At 43.1% G+C, this 18,052-nt stretch overlaps 1 protein-coding gene across 1 annotated transcript in view; it reads left to right on the top strand.

Annotated features, from left to right (window-relative positions):
• The window catches only part of RHOBTB3 (Rho related BTB domain containing 3), a 38,271-nt gene that overhangs the window by 15,618 nt on the left and 4,601 nt on the right, over positions 1 to 18,052 (top strand). Inside the window, exons 6-13 of the mRNA XM_074812499.1 lie at positions 1,619 to 1,770; positions 3,642 to 3,753; positions 4,650 to 5,018; positions 7,164 to 7,276; positions 8,910 to 9,021; positions 12,166 to 12,339; positions 13,534 to 13,700; positions 14,576 to 14,672. Coding sequence (XP_074668600.1) covers positions 1,619 to 1,770; positions 3,642 to 3,753; positions 4,650 to 5,018; positions 7,164 to 7,276; positions 8,910 to 9,021; positions 12,166 to 12,339; positions 13,534 to 13,700; positions 14,576 to 14,672 — 1,296 coding nt within the window. The remainder of the gene's footprint in view (positions 1 to 1,618; positions 1,771 to 3,641; positions 3,754 to 4,649; positions 5,019 to 7,163; positions 7,277 to 8,909; positions 9,022 to 12,165; positions 12,340 to 13,533; positions 13,701 to 14,575; positions 14,673 to 18,052) is intronic.

Raw genomic sequence — 18,052 nt, 5'->3', positions numbered from 1 at the left:
GAATGGTGCAAATCAATTTCACACTGAATTTTTAGCTAGCACAGAAGTTGTTGGTGTCTAATCAACATGAAAATTGAAGCTGCACGACTGTGGAAGGACCGAGTGGATTTACAAGTGTCCAGCAGCCGGCGAGGGCAGCGCTGCTGAGAACACAGCCGTGGTCTGGGTAGACGGCAGTGGCTCCTGTCTGTTCACACCAGGGAAATGAAGTTCAGAAAGAGTAGTACAGACACCAGTAGAGATACAAACTTTATTCTGCATTTCCAACTGTTTTGCATTGTGCTTTTCTTGATTCTTGTGGTCTTTTTCATCATGGGGCCTGAATTTTTAAACATTTATTTTCCTAAGACAATGAATGCAAAACTTGAGCCTGGGAGTCGTCTTTTATTTAATGACTTTGACAGAAACGTGGTTCTGAGCATCCATCCTGCTATGAGTAAGGGACACGATGGATGTAGATTTATTTTATAATGTACAAAGAAATATTAAACTATATGTTTATATAGTTTAATATACTGTTAATAGTGTGTCATCTGGGGACATAATGCTCAGTTTTGCCAGGGTCCAATTCTATACCTTTTTGCTCGGTGATTGAGAAAGGGCTGTTAAAGAACTCTTAAGAATTAAACCTTTATTTTGTTCCCTTTAGTAATTAATGGATAATGATGAAATGCTTTCAGGCTCTGATTTATACAGGGGTAATAAATCTGCCATTCTAAGGGCAAGGTCTTGCTAAACTAATGTTTGTCTTCCCCAACACCGTTTCTTACACTTTTTATTTAAGCACACGATACCACCAATCTGAGAGACCCCACTACTGGCATTTCTCTTCTCATTTCTTTTTTTTTCTTTCCTTCCTCCCTAACCAATGTGACCGTGGGAGAAGTCAGGCTCTGCAGCCGCAGTTTCGCTTTGGGACCTGCCGGAGCAGACTGCTGTGCACACACAGAACCCTTTTGTTTCTAGGAGGTATTTGTGAACACAGCAGTTTGCTCACACAAATTACTAAGATCTTAATCCTCTGTAGTAGCAAATGCTGCTGCCAAAAGAAATTAAAAAAAGCTGTGTTATTACACGTTATCCATAGGTCTGAGCAGAGGAAATTAACGTAGAGCATGCACGGCGCATTTGAAAGCACATCCACAGCCGGCAAGTTCTTACTGGCCTTAAGCAAAGTTCAGCTGGCGTGGCTAACAGATTTTTATCAGTTAACCAGCATAATCTTAAAAATACTTATTTTGGCTTTAAAAAAAAATTATGTAAAATATATATAATTGATTCATATTCTGCAGTATGTACATGCCCATAACAGCCGGGACGGCAGTGGAAATTTTTCCCTTTGTTATTGTCCATGCTTCCTGCACGGACAGGCCATAATAATTGAACAAGTTGAAGGCTGACATTAATGAATGGTAGCACCTGCAGACTTGTACAGCACCTGTGCATATAAGGATGCCGTGGCCCTAAGCCAAACCTGGCTTCTGGAAGTCAAGTCCTGCTTGACTTTTCCGCCTTAGCAAAACCGAATGTAAAGTAACACTGGTGTAATGTACACTGAGCTTTGGACATTTGGATTGTTTGACAAAAATGGCTTTTTCTCCATGACTTTTTACCCCAGGAGTGCCTTGCACCTGCCCCCTGTGCACTTCAGACAGGAGGAGCTGTGTCACCACCACCGAGGGAGTTCAGCTTGCCAAGGAACTAGGAGCCACGTACCTTGAATTGCACGCTCTTAATGATTTCTACATACAGAATTACTTTGGAGGAGTGGTGAGTGAGAAACCCCCGGGCTGAAAGCAGGGTGATGTGCACAGAAGGTGCATGGTGATGTCAGGGCTTTGGAGAGTGAGTGGAGGGTCACCACGAGCCCTCCCACCGAGGGCAAGTCGCCCCCCAAAGCTAGTTTTAGATGAGATCTAAGGAAGAAATTCTTCTCTGTGAGGGTGGTGAGACACTGGCACAGGTTGCCCAGAGAAGCTGTGGCTGCCCCCTCCCTGGATGGGTTCAAGGCCAGGTTGGATGGGGCTTTGGGCAACCTGGGCTACTGGAAGGTGGCCCTGCCCATGGCAGGGGGGTGGGACCGGGTGGGCTTTAAGGTCCCTTCCAACCCAAACCATCCTGGAATTCTGTGGTTCTATGATTCTAGCCAAAGTGGCAGTACTGAGGGTACTCTGGTTTTAACTACTTCTAGAATTTTTCCCGCTCTATTCCTGTCCTTTTATCTTGCTGGGATGGGATAACCAAAACCCAGCTGGACAAGGCACTCAACAACCCCATCCCACTTTGAGGATGAGTCCCGTATTGAGCAGGTGCCCTGAGTGGGTGACCTCCACAGGTCCCTTCCAAGCTGAATTATTCCATAATATTTCAATATTTTAAATTTTAATTGCTCAAACTCCTACAGCTGTGCTACTTGCAAAGCAAGACAGGTAAGATTGGTAAATTGCCTAGTTTTTTTGGCATGTTCTCGTGGTTGCTCAGCTCGCAGTCGTGATGCAGTTTGCAATCCTGAGCAGAGCCTGGGGTCAGCTGCAGTGAAGCTGAGCAAGGCAGAAGTTGAGAAGCTTGTTAAAATGTCCCACCTCTAATGAGCTTATTCTTCTTCCACTCTCCTGAAGACAGGGAAGCCCACTGAGCAGTTTCTAAATACAGTCTCTCAGATTTATTTGTCTTCTCCAAAAAAATTATTTTACACTGATGCTTCATTTTCAGTTTTATGAGGTGCTTTAAGCTCAGCCCCTTTTTTTTTGAACCTTTTGGTTACTTTCCCAGTGGCACCTGGACTTGCACAAAAAAAATATGCAGTTATTTCAGCACAGTAATTTCACATGGTCGGTGCTGTTGTCCCTGGTGTGTAAGTACAGCGTGTTCCCATGGGATTTGGTAGTGACTTGGAATATCTGGCACAACAGTCAGACAGTTTTTATTGGGTCTTTTCATTCCCAGTTAAAAAGGAGAAAGCCACTCAGCAGCTGGTCCAGCCAGAGTATTTTTCTGGTTTCTAGAAAGCACTATATGTGCTACAGTAATACCTTGGGTGATAAAAGCTTTTAAGACATGCATTAACTCGAACTGAACCATCGTTCGTGCCTCTTCATTCCTGTAAAAGGCATCAATTCCCCTTGGGTACATTTTTTTATTGCAGTGATGACGCTCGTAGTCTGTCCCAGTGGAACAAACCTTGCCTGCAAAGATCACCCCGTGATGTGACTTTTTCAGGGGACACGGTAGCGTTGTGTGGTGGTGGTGGTTATCTGCAAGCTGAAGAGATCGTTTATGATCTTGTTATTTCCATCACTTGCACCTGATCATTATCCATCAAGTCTTATTCTTCTCTGTAATCCTGTAATTAGCATCTATGGAAGTCGGTAAACTGAATATGTTTGTGCCTGTCATTTCTAGGAGGATTAAATACCAGAGAATTAAGCACCATCATTTGAATAAATAGACCTTTAAATTGTGTTAATTCCAACTACATTTGGTACCTGCTGCTGGTAAAGGGGTGCTGGGACTCTCCTGGATGACTGTTCAGGTGGCAGGAGCCTCAGTCCTGCCTACAGCATCCACTCGTTCTCCTTAGTTTGACGTCTAGGTTGTCCTTAAATAGCTAGGATTTTTTAAAAACGCCTTTTGTGTTTTAGCTGGAGTATTTTATGATCCAAAGTTTGAATCAGAAGTCATCTGAAAAAATGAAGACGAGGAAAAAGATGCAGAAGTGCCATCGAATCCAACCGCCTCAGCTTGAACAGCCAGGTGCTCGCCGAAGTCTGGTCTCTAGTCTCGTTCGTTATGTGTGTCATGTCCTTCGCTCAGTTAACATTCTGTGATCATTTCTGTAAGCTGTGCTATCTATCATCAGCTATTCTGGTTACGTTGCTCTAGTTGCATCACCTTTTAGTGATGGTTTAATGAATTTGTGGAGAAGTGCATAGCATTACAACGGGCTTCTAATTTATTTGAGACAAAAATGAGTGTTTTTTCTGCTGCACTTGATGAAACAATGCAAAGGTTAATTAATAAAAGCTTTACATACAAGCTTCACAGACAAATTATAAAAGAAAGTCATTACATTGTTCTTTATTATTCCACAATATCATCAAGTAATATTTTTATTTGCCGCAAATAAAAAAAAATATTTGCTGCAAATAAAACAAGTAATATTTTTATTTACTGCAAATAAAAAAAAATGATTTGCTGCAAATAAAACAGAGGTGTAGGCCCCTGCACGTGAGTTCCTGCATGTGATTTCTGCAAATCTGATGCATTCGTTCAGTGAAATAATTATTGAAAAGTAGTTACCTCTAAATATGTAGTTGTCTTTTACCACACGTACTAGAAATTCAGTCAGATCCCTCAGGTTTGGGATTCACAGGCAAGGTTTCTTTCAAATGCAAGTACCTAAAGAGGTTTCATAAAAGGATGGCCACTTTTTGCTAAGCTAAGTATTTGCTATATTTCTTATTTTACTCTGCCAAGTATTTCCATTTTTAGAGTGTTTTACTAAACATACTCAAATGGCATATAAGAAATTTTCTTATCGAATACCTCTTTCAGAAATTGTCCTCCCTTTGATCAGGTCTCTGGGAATAGAGTTGTCCTGCAGTTAATACTTGCTTCAGTTCTACAGCCCGACTGTTTGTCTTTGGCAGAAAAAATGCCGATCTTAAAGGGCGAAGCCTCGCACTACGACGCGGACCTGCACAACCTGCTCTGCTGCTGCCAGTGCGCGGACGTGGCGTTCTACCCCGAAGACCTCAGCACGGTGGTGGAGGCTCACAAGATCATCCTCTGCTCCGCCAGCCACCTCTTCATGCTGCTTTTTGGGGTGAAGAGCCCGGCCGACATCCGCGACGCCTCCATCGTGCGGATGGCCCAGACCCTCTTCACGGTGGAGGCGGGGGCAGCCCTGCCCCCGGACCCCCACGGCATCCCGGCCTGCGTCCCGCCGGTGAGGGTGGTGGTGAAGGACTCCGTCTTCTTCTCTTGTCTCCCAGACATCCTCCACTTCATCTATTCAGGTACCCTCCCCAGAACGGGCCCGGCTACTCGTTTCTCCTACAGCTGATGACTCACGAAGGAGCACGTGCATCAGGCTCAGGAACACACCTTGGTGTGGGGAGATGACGTTCTGCCGTGTGGCTACATCTATTTTATCCCTTGTGATTGTTACAAACAATGTCTATATGCAAAAAGCCCTTCGCCTAGATTTAATACAAATTAAATTAGTTGGCACCCCAAATCTAATGAACGTAAACTAAGCGTGATATTTTACCGCACAAAGTCCGTAAGCTAACATCAATAATCTTCAAAAGCGCTGCCAAAAATATCTAGCGTTTGAGACAGTTTCAGATTTGGGGCTCTTAAAATATTTAAAATGGTTGTATGTTCTAAACACATTGACAAGAGTGCCGGGTTAGTTAAGGAATCTCAGGTGGTTTCTCTTCTGGGTGTGCTGCTGAAAACAGCAACAACTAGTTGGAGCACAGGGGGGTCTGATGTGTTGCGTGAGTTTTGCTACCAATTCAGGCAGTGACCTCCCCTACCTAATGCCAGCTGTCTATTAAAATGGCACTGACATTTTTCTAAATTTTCAAATATTGCTTAGGAATCCTCAGGCGAAAGACCTTTTTTTTTTTTTTTTTGGGAAGTACCTGATACCCGTTTGCTCTTTATAAAATATTTTGCAAGCTGTCAGTACATATAATTTATGTTTGTTGAAAGAATTAGCAGGGGATTTAATGATGCATTCTGATTTTAACTGTAATTAAAAAAGCCACAAATAATTATAATGTTAGAGCTGCATCTATAAAGTAGCTTAGTCAATACCTGTAGACTGATACCTGCCGGAAATATGAAGAGGATTTCTGCCTTGGTAGCTGAGACATGAACACTGGCTTGTGAAGGTACAAGGGAGACTCCTTCAGCTTTCAGTTAGAGTTTGTACATTGAAAACATCCCTTTCAGTTCTTTCCAAACCAGTGTCAAGCATAAAGAGCAGATACAGAGGTTTTTCAGTTTGAGTTGATTATTTTAAAAATTATTTATCGGTGACATGAATAGAGGATTAAAGCTGGAGCTTCAGCAGGTGATAGATAAGTGCAGTGTCTTCATCTGTTACCATTTACGACTTGTGTCTGCTGCCTTTTGTGCGCTGACTTTACTTTTTACTTTTGTTTATGCCAACCAAAGAGGTGGGAAACTGCACGGCTGCAGGCGAAGCTCTGCCGTAAGTCGCAGCTCCCAGCCTGAAAAAAGGTGACGACACTTGAGGCACAGGCTGAGAAGGGATCAGATCGTGAGGCAGCATCGTTGCTTTCAGCCTCTCAGGACCATGAACATGATGCCCACGGGGCTGTAAGCCCTCACCATCCCTGCGAGGCACACAGGGGCTGACAGGGATGCGGGCGCCGTGGGCTGTTCCAGCCTTGTCTGCAGCAGAGCGCTGTCAGGGCTGGGCTGAGCTCAGCTTTACCCTGAGCTTCGTATGTCTCTGACTCTTCCTTGCCCTGGGGATCAGAGCTGAGAGTTACCAGGAGTCTCCATGGTGTCTTTAAGACTTACCCCAGCAAAGAGTATTAAGATAAATACTGTTTATAGCTATTATTATAATTATATACTTATTATTAACACTGGTCAACACTTTTCATTTTTCCAAGAAAGCTGTTGGGACACCTACAAGAACATCAAGGCTTTGACTATGAAAACAAGAAAAATAGCAAGTCCACTGCACACTTTTTTTTTAGCTACCAGTACTCGGAAAATAACTGTGCATGAGACATTTCTGGTTCAGACACCTACAAAGCAATGCAACCAGCAATGTCAGCAGAAGCTAAAGATCTTCCACAAATATCGAAACATTCAGGATTTCTTTTTCTGAATGTCTACCTGCAATAGGTAGCGATTGAACTGGGAAGGATTCTGATACTGATTTTGAAACCAAGGGAGAGACCCAAATCTGTCTGTACTTGATTGCATTCTTGTAAAATACCATGGAAATTTTACTGTGCAAGAATTGATTCTTGCCCTTCCTAAGCAAGGGAACCCTGGCTGATTTATGTTCCAAAAATAGTTTCTGCAAGATGTGTTTAGCATTGGCACTATCTTTTCTCTGCCTGCTAAGGCCTTGTTGATTTATAATCCAACTTTACCTGGTCTTGTGATAGGTGCTTTCCAGTGGGAACAATTAGAAGAGGATACAAAAAAGAAGTTGAAGGATCCAGAAAAAACTGAACATGTGCTTGAGAAAGTTAAATGTATCCTGAAAACTCCAGGGAAGGTAAATCTAACTCTCTTGGGGTAACTTAGTTTTAGTTACTTAACTTCTTGGGAAATCGTTTTGTAGACAAGGTTTCCTTGTCAGTCTTAGTTTTAAACCCACTTTGGCTTACACAGCTTTTATCGCGTTATCAGTGGCTGTTCACAGGCGTGTACAACACAGAAACACAGCAGTAACGTGCAGAATTACTGTAATTGGTAAAAAGCACACAAGTGAGTATCTAAAAGGACTACTCATATCCACAGCTTTGCACATTGTCTAACAATATGACTGCATGTGGCTAATTCTCATGTAATACAGCCTGCCCAGGGAAGCTTTGCTTTCCTGAATATGGGCCAAAGTGATGCTTCTGCGGTACATCAGGAGAGGTGGTTTCTCTTATAAATGCTGTGGTGTGGAAAGCTGTCTATAACTCATTAAATATATATACTTAATTCATTTAATAACTATATTTAATTCAGCAGATGACTCCACAGTAAAATGTAATTTATGTCACATTATTATGTTAATAAAAAGTTACAGTGTAGAATTAATTTTAACAGCCATTTGCTGCTAGGGTTTATACGTTCCCTGATACTACAGCACTTGCACAAAGTATTTGTGTCAATTTAAATGTGAAATCACCTCAGACCATCTTAATATAATATGAAGATCAAAATTTACTTGGCTGTTTAATGCTTCTGATTGCTCAGTTGTAGGCTTGCCAGTCCTGAGTGTCCACAGCTAAAACATCCATGGGATTGCACTTAGAAAGTCCTGAAAACTTTTAAGATACTAAGCCTGAGTTGTTGTTTCTTTTTTTTTTTTTTTTTTAATGCCTCTGAGGTACTTTTGTTTCACATTTAAAAGCTTTTCTTCAAAGACATAGAAATGAACTGTGATTTTTCTTGATAAATATTAATTAATAATTAGGTAAGATTTTAACCATAAATTCAACTTCATCTGAATTTCACTTATCACGATCTAGCGATATGATTTGGTTGTTGTTCCTTTTGGTAGCTTCAGGTTCCATTTTTAAAGTAAGAAAAACAAAACTGAAAACTACGTGGAAGTGCTGGGTTTTGGAGGGTCTTGACACTAGCGTGCCCAGATTATTGGGAGAGATAATGCTTCAGCCTGTGAGCTCCCTCTGCCTCTGTGGAGGCAACACCAGGCCAGTGTCAGGAAAGACACAACTTTTAGGTGATTTTCATCTTCATGCAGCATCACACCGGGGGTGGATGTGTCCCCCATCAGTGCTCCCCCCAGAGCCCTCAAACCTTGCGTTACCACAGCCTCGGGTCTGAACAGGGCGTGTATGAGAAAGTTTGGAGTCCAGAAAATTTGTGATGCAGTCCAGCCTCCCTGGAGGTGCTGGAGGGGGTTTTGCCACAGGTCAGAGAGTCCCAAGGTGAGAGCTGGGGTGTGATTGTAGGAGACAGAGACACCTTGGAGCTGCTGCACTGTGGGAAGCAGGAAAATAAACAGTAAAGATGATTGCAGAGGATTGCACGTGCTGAGCAGCACTGGAAAAAAAACATAAAGTGGAAAGCAAAAGGCTGTTTTTTATTTTCCCCATGTAAATGACATCTTGTCATCTTTTATTCTGTGGGCAACTATAGATGATGGTGTTTATTAATCATTTATTTTGCAGCTAAGCACCGTAAAGGACTGCAAATCTCACCAGATAAAACGGCTGTATAATAATTCTCTCAGGCTGTTCTTTAATACGCCTGTCCTAGCTGATGTCATCTTCAAAATACAAGGTATGGTACCTCTGCTCCTGTCGACGTGGGCACCGCTGTGCTCCAGCATTTATCCTCTCTACAGGACCGTGGGAGATGGAGGCGACTGTGTGGTCTGCCTCGTCAAAACTAAGAAATTCCATACGCTTTGCTATCACTGTGGAAAGCAGTTTTTTTTCTTAGAACTAACGCTTGTCCCTGTGGATGCTTTCCGTGGTTTGTCAGGGCCGAGCCTGTACAAACACCTTCTGCCCGTCACCTTTGTGACAGACTTTGTGCCCCTCCGATTCACGCGCACGCCTCGGGGGGCTCAGCAAAACGAGGGGTGTGCGCAGGAATGGCTCCTGCAATGACATAGCACCCAGGCAGCAAGGCTAAACCAGGGATTGCATCTCAGGGGACAGTGATTTTATTTTAAAACTTACTTATCTCACTCTTGTCCCACCTGCACAAGCACCTGGACGTAACCAAGGGCTCTGCCCAGCATCAAACCTTGGAGAGGCCGGGACTCCCTGGGCCACACCTACACTCGTTGCCCCCAGTGAAAAGACCAGAGGTGCTGGTTACTGACTCTTGACACCTTCCTTCCCTCTGGTGCTGGCTCTGGATGTGCCTTTCTCCACCCTCTGGAATCTGACAGGGACTTCTGTCCCACTCCTGTGCCTTGCTATGCTTTATTCACTGGTGGCATTCCTAGTAGATGTGCTGAGGTTTTGATGACCTGCTAATCTAGGTGCCATCAACACCTCCTGTATTTTACTGCCCTTCCAGTGTTCCCTCCCTGAGATGCTCCCACATTGATCTTCATGTTTCCGTCACAGGTTTCTGCAACTTCTGTGTGATAGGTGACTCCTTATGAAAGCAACCTCCAGCCTTGCAGATGCCTAAGTTAGACCTGCCCACTGCTTAACCCTACCTGTGTGAAAAGAAACATCTAAATTAATGTGGTTTTTTTTTTTAAAAAAAAAAAGTCTCTTGAGATGATGGTAACTCTCTAGTCCTCTTTGAGGCCAGGATTAAGAAGATGTAGGGGAGCAGAGGCTGGCTTTCCGTGCTGGCTTGTCTGTAACGGACTGAAGTGACAAAGGTGGTTGGTGGCATTACGTGGGTCTGCTCACAAAGGTGCCAGTGCTCCTCAGCAAACCATCTTCCATTCCCTTTTTCCCTGCAAAGAACGTGCTTGTGTGCACCAACACGCTGCAGTATCACAGGTGGTTTTTTTCTGAAAATTAAATGCGCTCACCCCATAAATAAAAACGCAGGGGGAAAAAAGTGTTGTGTGCTATTGTGAGAACAAGAATGAGACAGTTTTTAACTGCAAATGGTTTTCTCAAGTTGTGCATGTTCACCCTACGTGCAGAAATGGTCTTTTAGGATTAGACAATTGTTTAATTATTTTCAGCTTTAAATCTCAGAGCCAAATATGAAGCATTAATCCCTCAAAAGTAAGCACATGAGGACAAGCAGATTCTTTCTTGATGTTCTGTGTAATATGCAGAAAGAAAAATAAATCTTTGAAAATGAGAACAAAATTCTGATGCTGAGTTTAATGACATGAACAACTTCTCTCAGTGTCCCACTCCTGAGAGAGGCTTTGTGGGAGGTTGGTGAGACCATACCACCGCTATACACCTCACAGAAAAAATGCTACTGTCAAATGGGTTGACATGTGTTTTAAAAGAAGTGTGCTTATCCACTGACAGAATGTGAGCTGTTTTTCCTAATGTTTGATAAATCTTCCAAGCCTTTTCCCCTAGTTCATCAGCCACAATAATTGTGTAAAAATTAAATATTTACTAAGAGAAACTGAAGGCTTTAGTCTCGATCGGTCAAATACATTCTTAAGCCGTCAGCGAATTCCTTGAATATTGGGAGTTGCTTTGAGCTTTCTAGCTTACAAAAGTGCTTGGGAGCCATTGAAAATGGGAGCCTATTATGTCTGTGTAGACTCATAATGTGATTGAACCTCCTAATTAGTAGGTAAATATCCAATTACATGCCCATAAAAAACTGCATGCATATCTTACATCACGTCTGCATCGCGTAGTGCCCATGTTACATGTGTAAATATGTAATATTATTTACATGTGTTCTCTCTATATAAGAATACATACATTTTGTACGCAGCTTAGACAGTTTGGAAGTAGAAGCACAGGTGAATAGAAAAAGAGCAAAAATGAAAAAGTGCCAGATGTCTTCAAGGAATTAAGTAGATGGCAGGGCTGTGGTTAAGGAGGAAATTAAGACAGTAACTTCTATCTAAGTATTTACAGTACATTTATCTTGCCTGTCAGTTGATCTGTTTATTATAATTTTGACTAAATAATTTACATCTCTTTCTGCCTGCGGTGGCTGTCCTGCCTGGCACTTGTCTGGCACTTTCTTGCACTCAGGACTGTCGAGTTCAGCTGGACTCTGCAGAACTCTGGCAGCTCAGGCTCCCAACCTTGTCATTACGGGGCTGTGAGAGCTCTGCACCCTGAGCTGTAACCTTACTAGGTCTTCTGAATGCTGCAGTAAAGTAAATGATTTGCTTCCAAATATTACAAAATGGAAACATTTCTGGAAAAATTTATCAGCATTATTTTCATAAAACAGCCATCAGGAAATTCACTTAGGCAAAATACTTAATCTGGTTAAATTGGTACTTAATGGATTTAATGGAACTTCATCTGGGATAATTTGCCTTTGCTTTGTGTGGCTGTGTGAAAGTTCGACTTCTGGAACACACATTCACTGCCAGTGGGATCACTGATGAACACAAATTACTAATCTGCACAATAATTCACAGCACTGCCTATTTATGTAATGGGCCAGAGGTTCAGTTGGTGTAAACTGGGGCAACTACAGTGGTGTCAGATTTTTGGTAGCTGAAAGCTGGTTTCTACTGATAAAAGTTTGCCCTATTTGGAGCACCTGGTGTTGGGAGCAGGTTGTCATAAAAAAATGGTGTTTCTTTTTGTTTGCTGTTGGCTACTAGGCAGATATAAACGTATTAACAGGCATTTAGAGAGTGTGTTATTAGTTATCTATGGGATATTGTTAATTTTAAACACATTAATCTTGTTCAATGAAGTGAAGGCCTTCTGTGGAAATATGAGCTTTAAAATCAAGATCTTTCTGTCTATCTAAAATCATCACAGACTTTTGTCTTGTGTCCTGCAGATGCCACTGTACCAGCCCACAGAGCGGTTCTGGTAGCTCGCTGTGAGGTAATGGCCGCTATGTTTAATGGTAATTATCTAGAAGCAAATAGTATTCTGGTTCCAGTGTATGGGGTTTCCAAAGACACTTTCCTCTCCTTTCTAGAGTATCTTTATACCGACTCCTGCTGCCCAGGTAAGAAAATTTTAAAATACACTTAAATCTGTTACTAATTTTTCTGTGGCGGGGTATTAATAGAGAGTAGTGTAGCAGCACTTATTTCATTAAAAAACACCAATATTTTGATGTGTAATATCTCAAGAAAGAGAACTTGTTCACATTGTGCAATAAAAAAAGAAATCAGCCTTATTCAAGTAAAATCAACTGCATACAGAACAAATGTCACTAACTAAATGCTGTATTTGTTTTGTGCTTACATAGCAAGGCTCAAAAAACTGTGAAATTTCATTTCTGGTCCATTAGGATATTTGGAATTTTCTTTCTACATCACAGTAATACTGCTTTCTAATCTTAATTCTGGGTTTTACTTCAAAATTGTAATTTTGTTTAGCATCTATTTTGTTAAGTTTAATATAAGCAAGGTTATTTTACAAGAATATCTTATTTATACACATGGATATGTTATAAACCCAGAAAAATAGTACATCAACTGGAGTATTTGTCAAGGAAAATTGAGCTAGAGTATTCTATGTGTCTTAACCTTGTCTTTTTTAGTGAGAAGAAAATCTACATGATAAATATGAAACATGACTTAAGTACAGATAATTTTCCTTTGATAATGAATGAATGAATAATGTTGTGATATGTGTTTTTGTTTTTATTGTCTTTTCAAATAATTCTACCTTATTCTCAGGTTTTCCACATGTTTCTCTTTTCAGTCCATCTAACATTTCCTTGTCTTTCAGTTTAAATATGCAACCACCAGACCATATTTTTAAAAAAATGCAGTTGCATTTCTGCAGTTGTTTTTGGCCTTTTTACCATATTTTTTTGTGCATGTATCATAGAGATTATTTTTGGAAAGAGAAGTTAGAAAGCTAAATCCTCTTATTAATCATCGCTTACTTTAAATAGACCAGCAGCACTTGACTCAGCATCTTCAAGATAGAGGATATTGGCAACCATTTATTACACTTAGCTTCTAAGAAGTACTAACTACTCTTTTCCTGTTAATTAAGTAGTTTATCTGGAAAAAGAGTGTCATGTAGCAAATTTATAATGATAATAATGAAAAATAAAAGACAGTGGTCAACAGTGGCTTGATTTTGTGTTCGTGGTTAGGTGATTAAAAGATGACTCAGTGAGAAGTGGCTTTGATCCTCTGGCCAGAAAGGTAAAATACACGTAACATGCTTTCTTGTTTTTCAGCCAGCATTCTCCAAGCTATGTCTCTCCTGGTCTGTGCAGAGATGTACCAAGTAATGAGACTCCAGCATATTTGTGAGCTTTACATTATCACTCAGCTTCAGAGCATGCCCAGCAGGGAACTGGCATCCACAAGTCTCAGCATTGTCAGCTTGCTCAAAAAAGCTAAGGTATGTGTGGTATATATCAGATAAGATGTGGACTCTAATTAGTGGGGGCTGTTTAATTGTTAAGATTTTAAAGATCTTAATAATTTCCATTCCCAAGGACAAACATGGATATACGATTTGTTATTTAGGGATATCTGGCACAAGGCTGGCTAAAATAAGGCCTTCAGCCTTTTATTGCAGAATGTGCAGTCATACCATAATCTCTGCAATTTCCTTCATCAAGGACGCATTGCAGTAACTCAGCTTAATTGCAGCTTCTGCCAGAAAAGATGTCTTTTAGGCAAGTGAAAGTGCACTACTTCCTCTCTGAGCCAAAAAGAAAATTGTATGATCTGCAAGTGACAAAGGAGACCTATCCTGGTATAATATTGAGTGAAATACATAAAAAGCTTGAAAAGAAAGCATTAGAGGTCGAAAAAAAGAGAGAGAGACGGTAAAGACAGATTTGGAAAACAGAAGAGAAAAATAAAAAATGAATTGTTTACAAGTCTCAGGCAGGATATTGTCTTAATTAGGATTTTGTGGAGAAAAGAGACAACAAAACCAACATGCCGCATGCCGCGCTTCTTACCTTCTTTTTTCTGAAGCTCTGCTTCTGTGGAGAAGACAAAAATTTCCAAGATACGTGACCAAAGGAGCCCCAAGGGGTTAGATCACACCTCTGGGGGAGGGAGTTTTACCATTTGTTGTTGGGTCTCCATCTGTTTACATATTTCCATCAATGACTTTTCCTTTGTTACCTCCTCCAGTCAAAACGTTATTTAGTAAACTGCTACGTTGACAGTGAAAATCTGGAATATTTTGACATGTGAGGTGTGGTTGTGTTTTAGACATGGTAGCATTAAGTGTTGTTTGTGTTTCCTTCCTTCATACAGTTTCACAATTCTGATTGCCTTTCAACTTGGCTTCTTCATTTTATTGCCACTAACTACCTCATCTTCAGTCAAAAGCCTGAATTTCAAGATCTTTCAGGTAATTTATCAATTACTTTTAAAACAAGAAATATTTTTCAGTTCTGCTTAGATCAGAGGTAGGGTACTGGATAATACTACTTCATAGAATCATAGAATCCTGGATTGGAAGGGACCTCGAGGATCATCTTGTCCAACTTTTCTTGGCAAAAGCATGGTCTAGACAAGATGACCCAGCATCCTGTCCAGCTGAATCTTAAAAATGTCTAATGTTGGGGAAAAACTGCATGAGAAGACAATTAGGACTGCTTTAGGCTATAGAGTCTAGTCCAGTCCAGAGTGTGTTTGAGCTGGATGGTTCACCACCCTGCTGTGGGACCAGCATGTGACACGCGAAGAGCAGCGTAGCCAGGAACCGTGTCCCCTTGGCTTTTGGTTCCTGTGCTGATGGCCAGATTCCCACCCATAACTGAACTGCCTGGGACAGTTCAGTCATCATGTGTCAGCCTCTCCACCATATGTATATAATTTTGTTTAGTTTGTACATTTGAATCAAGGTAATGAGTCACATCCAATACCTGCTCTTTCAGGGTTGGGGTTTTCTTTGAAGAAAATAGGAATCTTACAGTACGCTGTAGCAGGTCTCATGAAATCAAACAGCTGATGTCTATTCAAGTAAATAAACCCAGGTTCTTCCAGGGAACTGATATTTATTTTCCCAAAGAGTATATTTGTTTCCTGACACGTAACTCTAGGAAGCTTTCCTCATTACCTCCAGGATTTGTCATCACCCTGGTGAAGGTGATCATGACAGGTGCATCTCTTTGACCCAGGGTTTGTGTTCAGACCACTGGTATGGGGCTGGGGTGTTCCAGAAGGGGATTTTTCTTATCAGTGAGGCAAGGCTCTGTCTGGTCCAACGTATTGAAGGTCCTTCTTCCTCACTTGCAATATGTACGTGTGATGACAGACTTTGTAATTGTTAGGAGCAAAGGAAGGAGAGCTAGGTCCTCCTTGGTTGGTTTGGACTTGGAATTTGTCTTCCAGTGGTCCATCTGCACATCTTCTGAAATGTCGACTTTGTATAGTCAGATCTGGATTAAACATGGGAGAGCAGCGCGCCTGTGCTGGCAAGAGTCACCCACCAGTGGTTTCGGTCCACAGTGGACTTGCTTTGCTTCTCTTCCTGCTGCTTCAGGTAACAGGGTGTGTTTGGAAGCACTTTGTGGCATCCTCCTCGCTACAGGGCTTCAGTCTCAACCACCCTGAGGTTCTCCTGAAGCTGCAGGAATCAGGTTGTCCCCTCTGTTTGGTGAAGGTGGGAGCTGCCTTTGGCTTCCCCATGGTGAGGCAGGAGAGCACAGACCCTTCTGACTTGGGGTCGGTCTAGGCACATCTACTTACCCATCTTCCAGTTCCCCAATGGGATATCAATTTATCAATATAGCTTATTAAATGTTTTGTTGTGTTTTGGGTTTTGTAATTTTTTTTCTGTGGAAAGTCATAATAACAACACTTCTGCCTCCATGTCGCCGTTATCCCGATGGATATGGGGCTGCCTATGAGCCTGTTGTGAAATTTATGCAGTGATGCTTCTGATAAGCACCACTTATCAGCACGTGTCAGCATGTGCTCTGACAGCACCCAAGTAACTCGGGGATGAGCTGGACAGTATCACCACGCCACAGCTTTGCGCTGCCATCACCTGGAGTTTCTTCTCTGCTTCCACCATTCCTGGAGCATCCAGGGTTGATGCAGTGCAGTACTAAATTCGCTGGCTGTTGGAGGAGATTTCTGAAGTCTCCGGTGGGTGGCTGATACCTGGCTGGCTGATTTGGAGCCAAGCGCATGTGGTTTGACTTGAAGGAAGAGGATACCACGGCAGTGGACTGGTGTCCTTTCAGATCTGGTGTCCACACATCTGGCAGCCTGTCCTTTGCATTTCTCCTTCCTCTGAGTCATAGAATCATAAGCTGGTTTGGGTTGGAAGGGAGCTTAAAGATCATCTAATTCCACCCCCCTGCACCATGCAGGGACACCTTCCACTAGCCCAGGTTGCCCAAAGCCCTGTCCAACCTGGCCTTGAACCCTTCCAGGGAGGGGGCAGCCACAGCTTCTCTGGGCAACCTGTGCCAGGGCCTCACCACCCTCACAGGGAACAATTTCTGCCTTAGATCTCATCTAAATCTATCACTCTCTCAGTTTAAACCCATTCCCCCTCGTTCTATCCCTCCCCCCTGATGACGAGTCCTTCCCCCCTTTCCTGTAGCCCCTTTCAGTCCTGGGAGGCCGCTCTAAGGTCTCCCCGGAGCCTTCTCTTCTCCAGCTGAACCCCCCAACTCTCTCAGCCTGTCCTCACAGGGGGGTGCTCCAGCCCCCCGAGCATCTTCGTGGCCTCCTCTGGCCCCGCTCGAGCAGGTCCGTGTCCTTCTGCTGTTGGTGCCCCCAGAGCTGGACCCAGCACTGCAGGGGGGTCTCCCAGAGCGGAGCAGAGGGGGAGAATCCCCCCCTCGCCCTGCTGCCCACACTGCTCTGGGTGCAGCCCAGCACACGGGTGGCTTTCTGGGCTGCCAGCGCACGTTGCTGGCTCACAGGCAGTTTTCCACCCCCCAACCCCCCAAGTCCTTCTCCTGGGGGCTGCTCTCCAGCCACTCCTCGCCCAGCCTGGGTTTGTGCTGGGGATTGCCCCGACCCACGGGCAGGACCTTGCCCTTGGCCTTGTTGAACTCCATGAGGTTTGCACGTCCCCCCTCTCCAGCCTGTCCAGGTCCCCCTGGATGGCACATCCCTTCCCTCAGCGTGTCCCCGCACCACACAGCTCGGTGTTGGTGGGAACTTGGTGAGGCTGCCTTGACCCCACTGTCCATGTCCCCAACAAAGATGTTAAACAGCTCCAGTCCCAGCACCAACCCCTGAGGACACCACTCGTCACTGCTCAACACTTGGACATCAAGTTGTTGACCACAACTCTTTGGGTGCGACCACCCAGCCAGTTCCTGATCCCCTGAGGGGTCCATCCATCAAACCCACCTCTCTCAATTTAGAGACGAGGATGTCATGTGGGACAGTGTCGGATGCTTTGCACAAGTCCAGGCAGATGACGTCAGTGGCTCTTCCCTTACCCACTGGTGCTGTAACCCCGTTGTAGAAGGTTACCAAATCCATCAGGCACGATTTGCCATCAGTGAAGCCATGTTGGCTGTCACCAGTCTCCTCCTTACTGTCCATGTGCCCCAGCAGAGTTTCCAGGAGGATCTTCTTCATTATCTTGCTGGGCACAGAGTGAGACTGGCTGCTCTGTAGTTGCCCGGGTTTTGATTTTTTCCCTTTTTAAAAATGGGTGTTATATTTCCCCTTTTCCTGGCAGTGGGAACTCCACCAGACTGCCATGACTTCTTAAATATGATGGATAGTGGCTGAGTCACTTCAACTGCCAGTTCC

Source organism: Strix aluco, chromosome Z, assembly GCF_031877795.1.
Source record: "Strix aluco isolate bStrAlu1 chromosome Z, bStrAlu1.hap1, whole genome shotgun sequence".
Classification (NCBI taxonomy): domain Eukaryota; kingdom Metazoa; phylum Chordata; class Aves; order Strigiformes; family Strigidae; genus Strix; species Strix aluco.
Note: the sequence above shows the minus strand (reverse complement) of the source record. Positions and strands in the feature narration are given on the sequence as shown.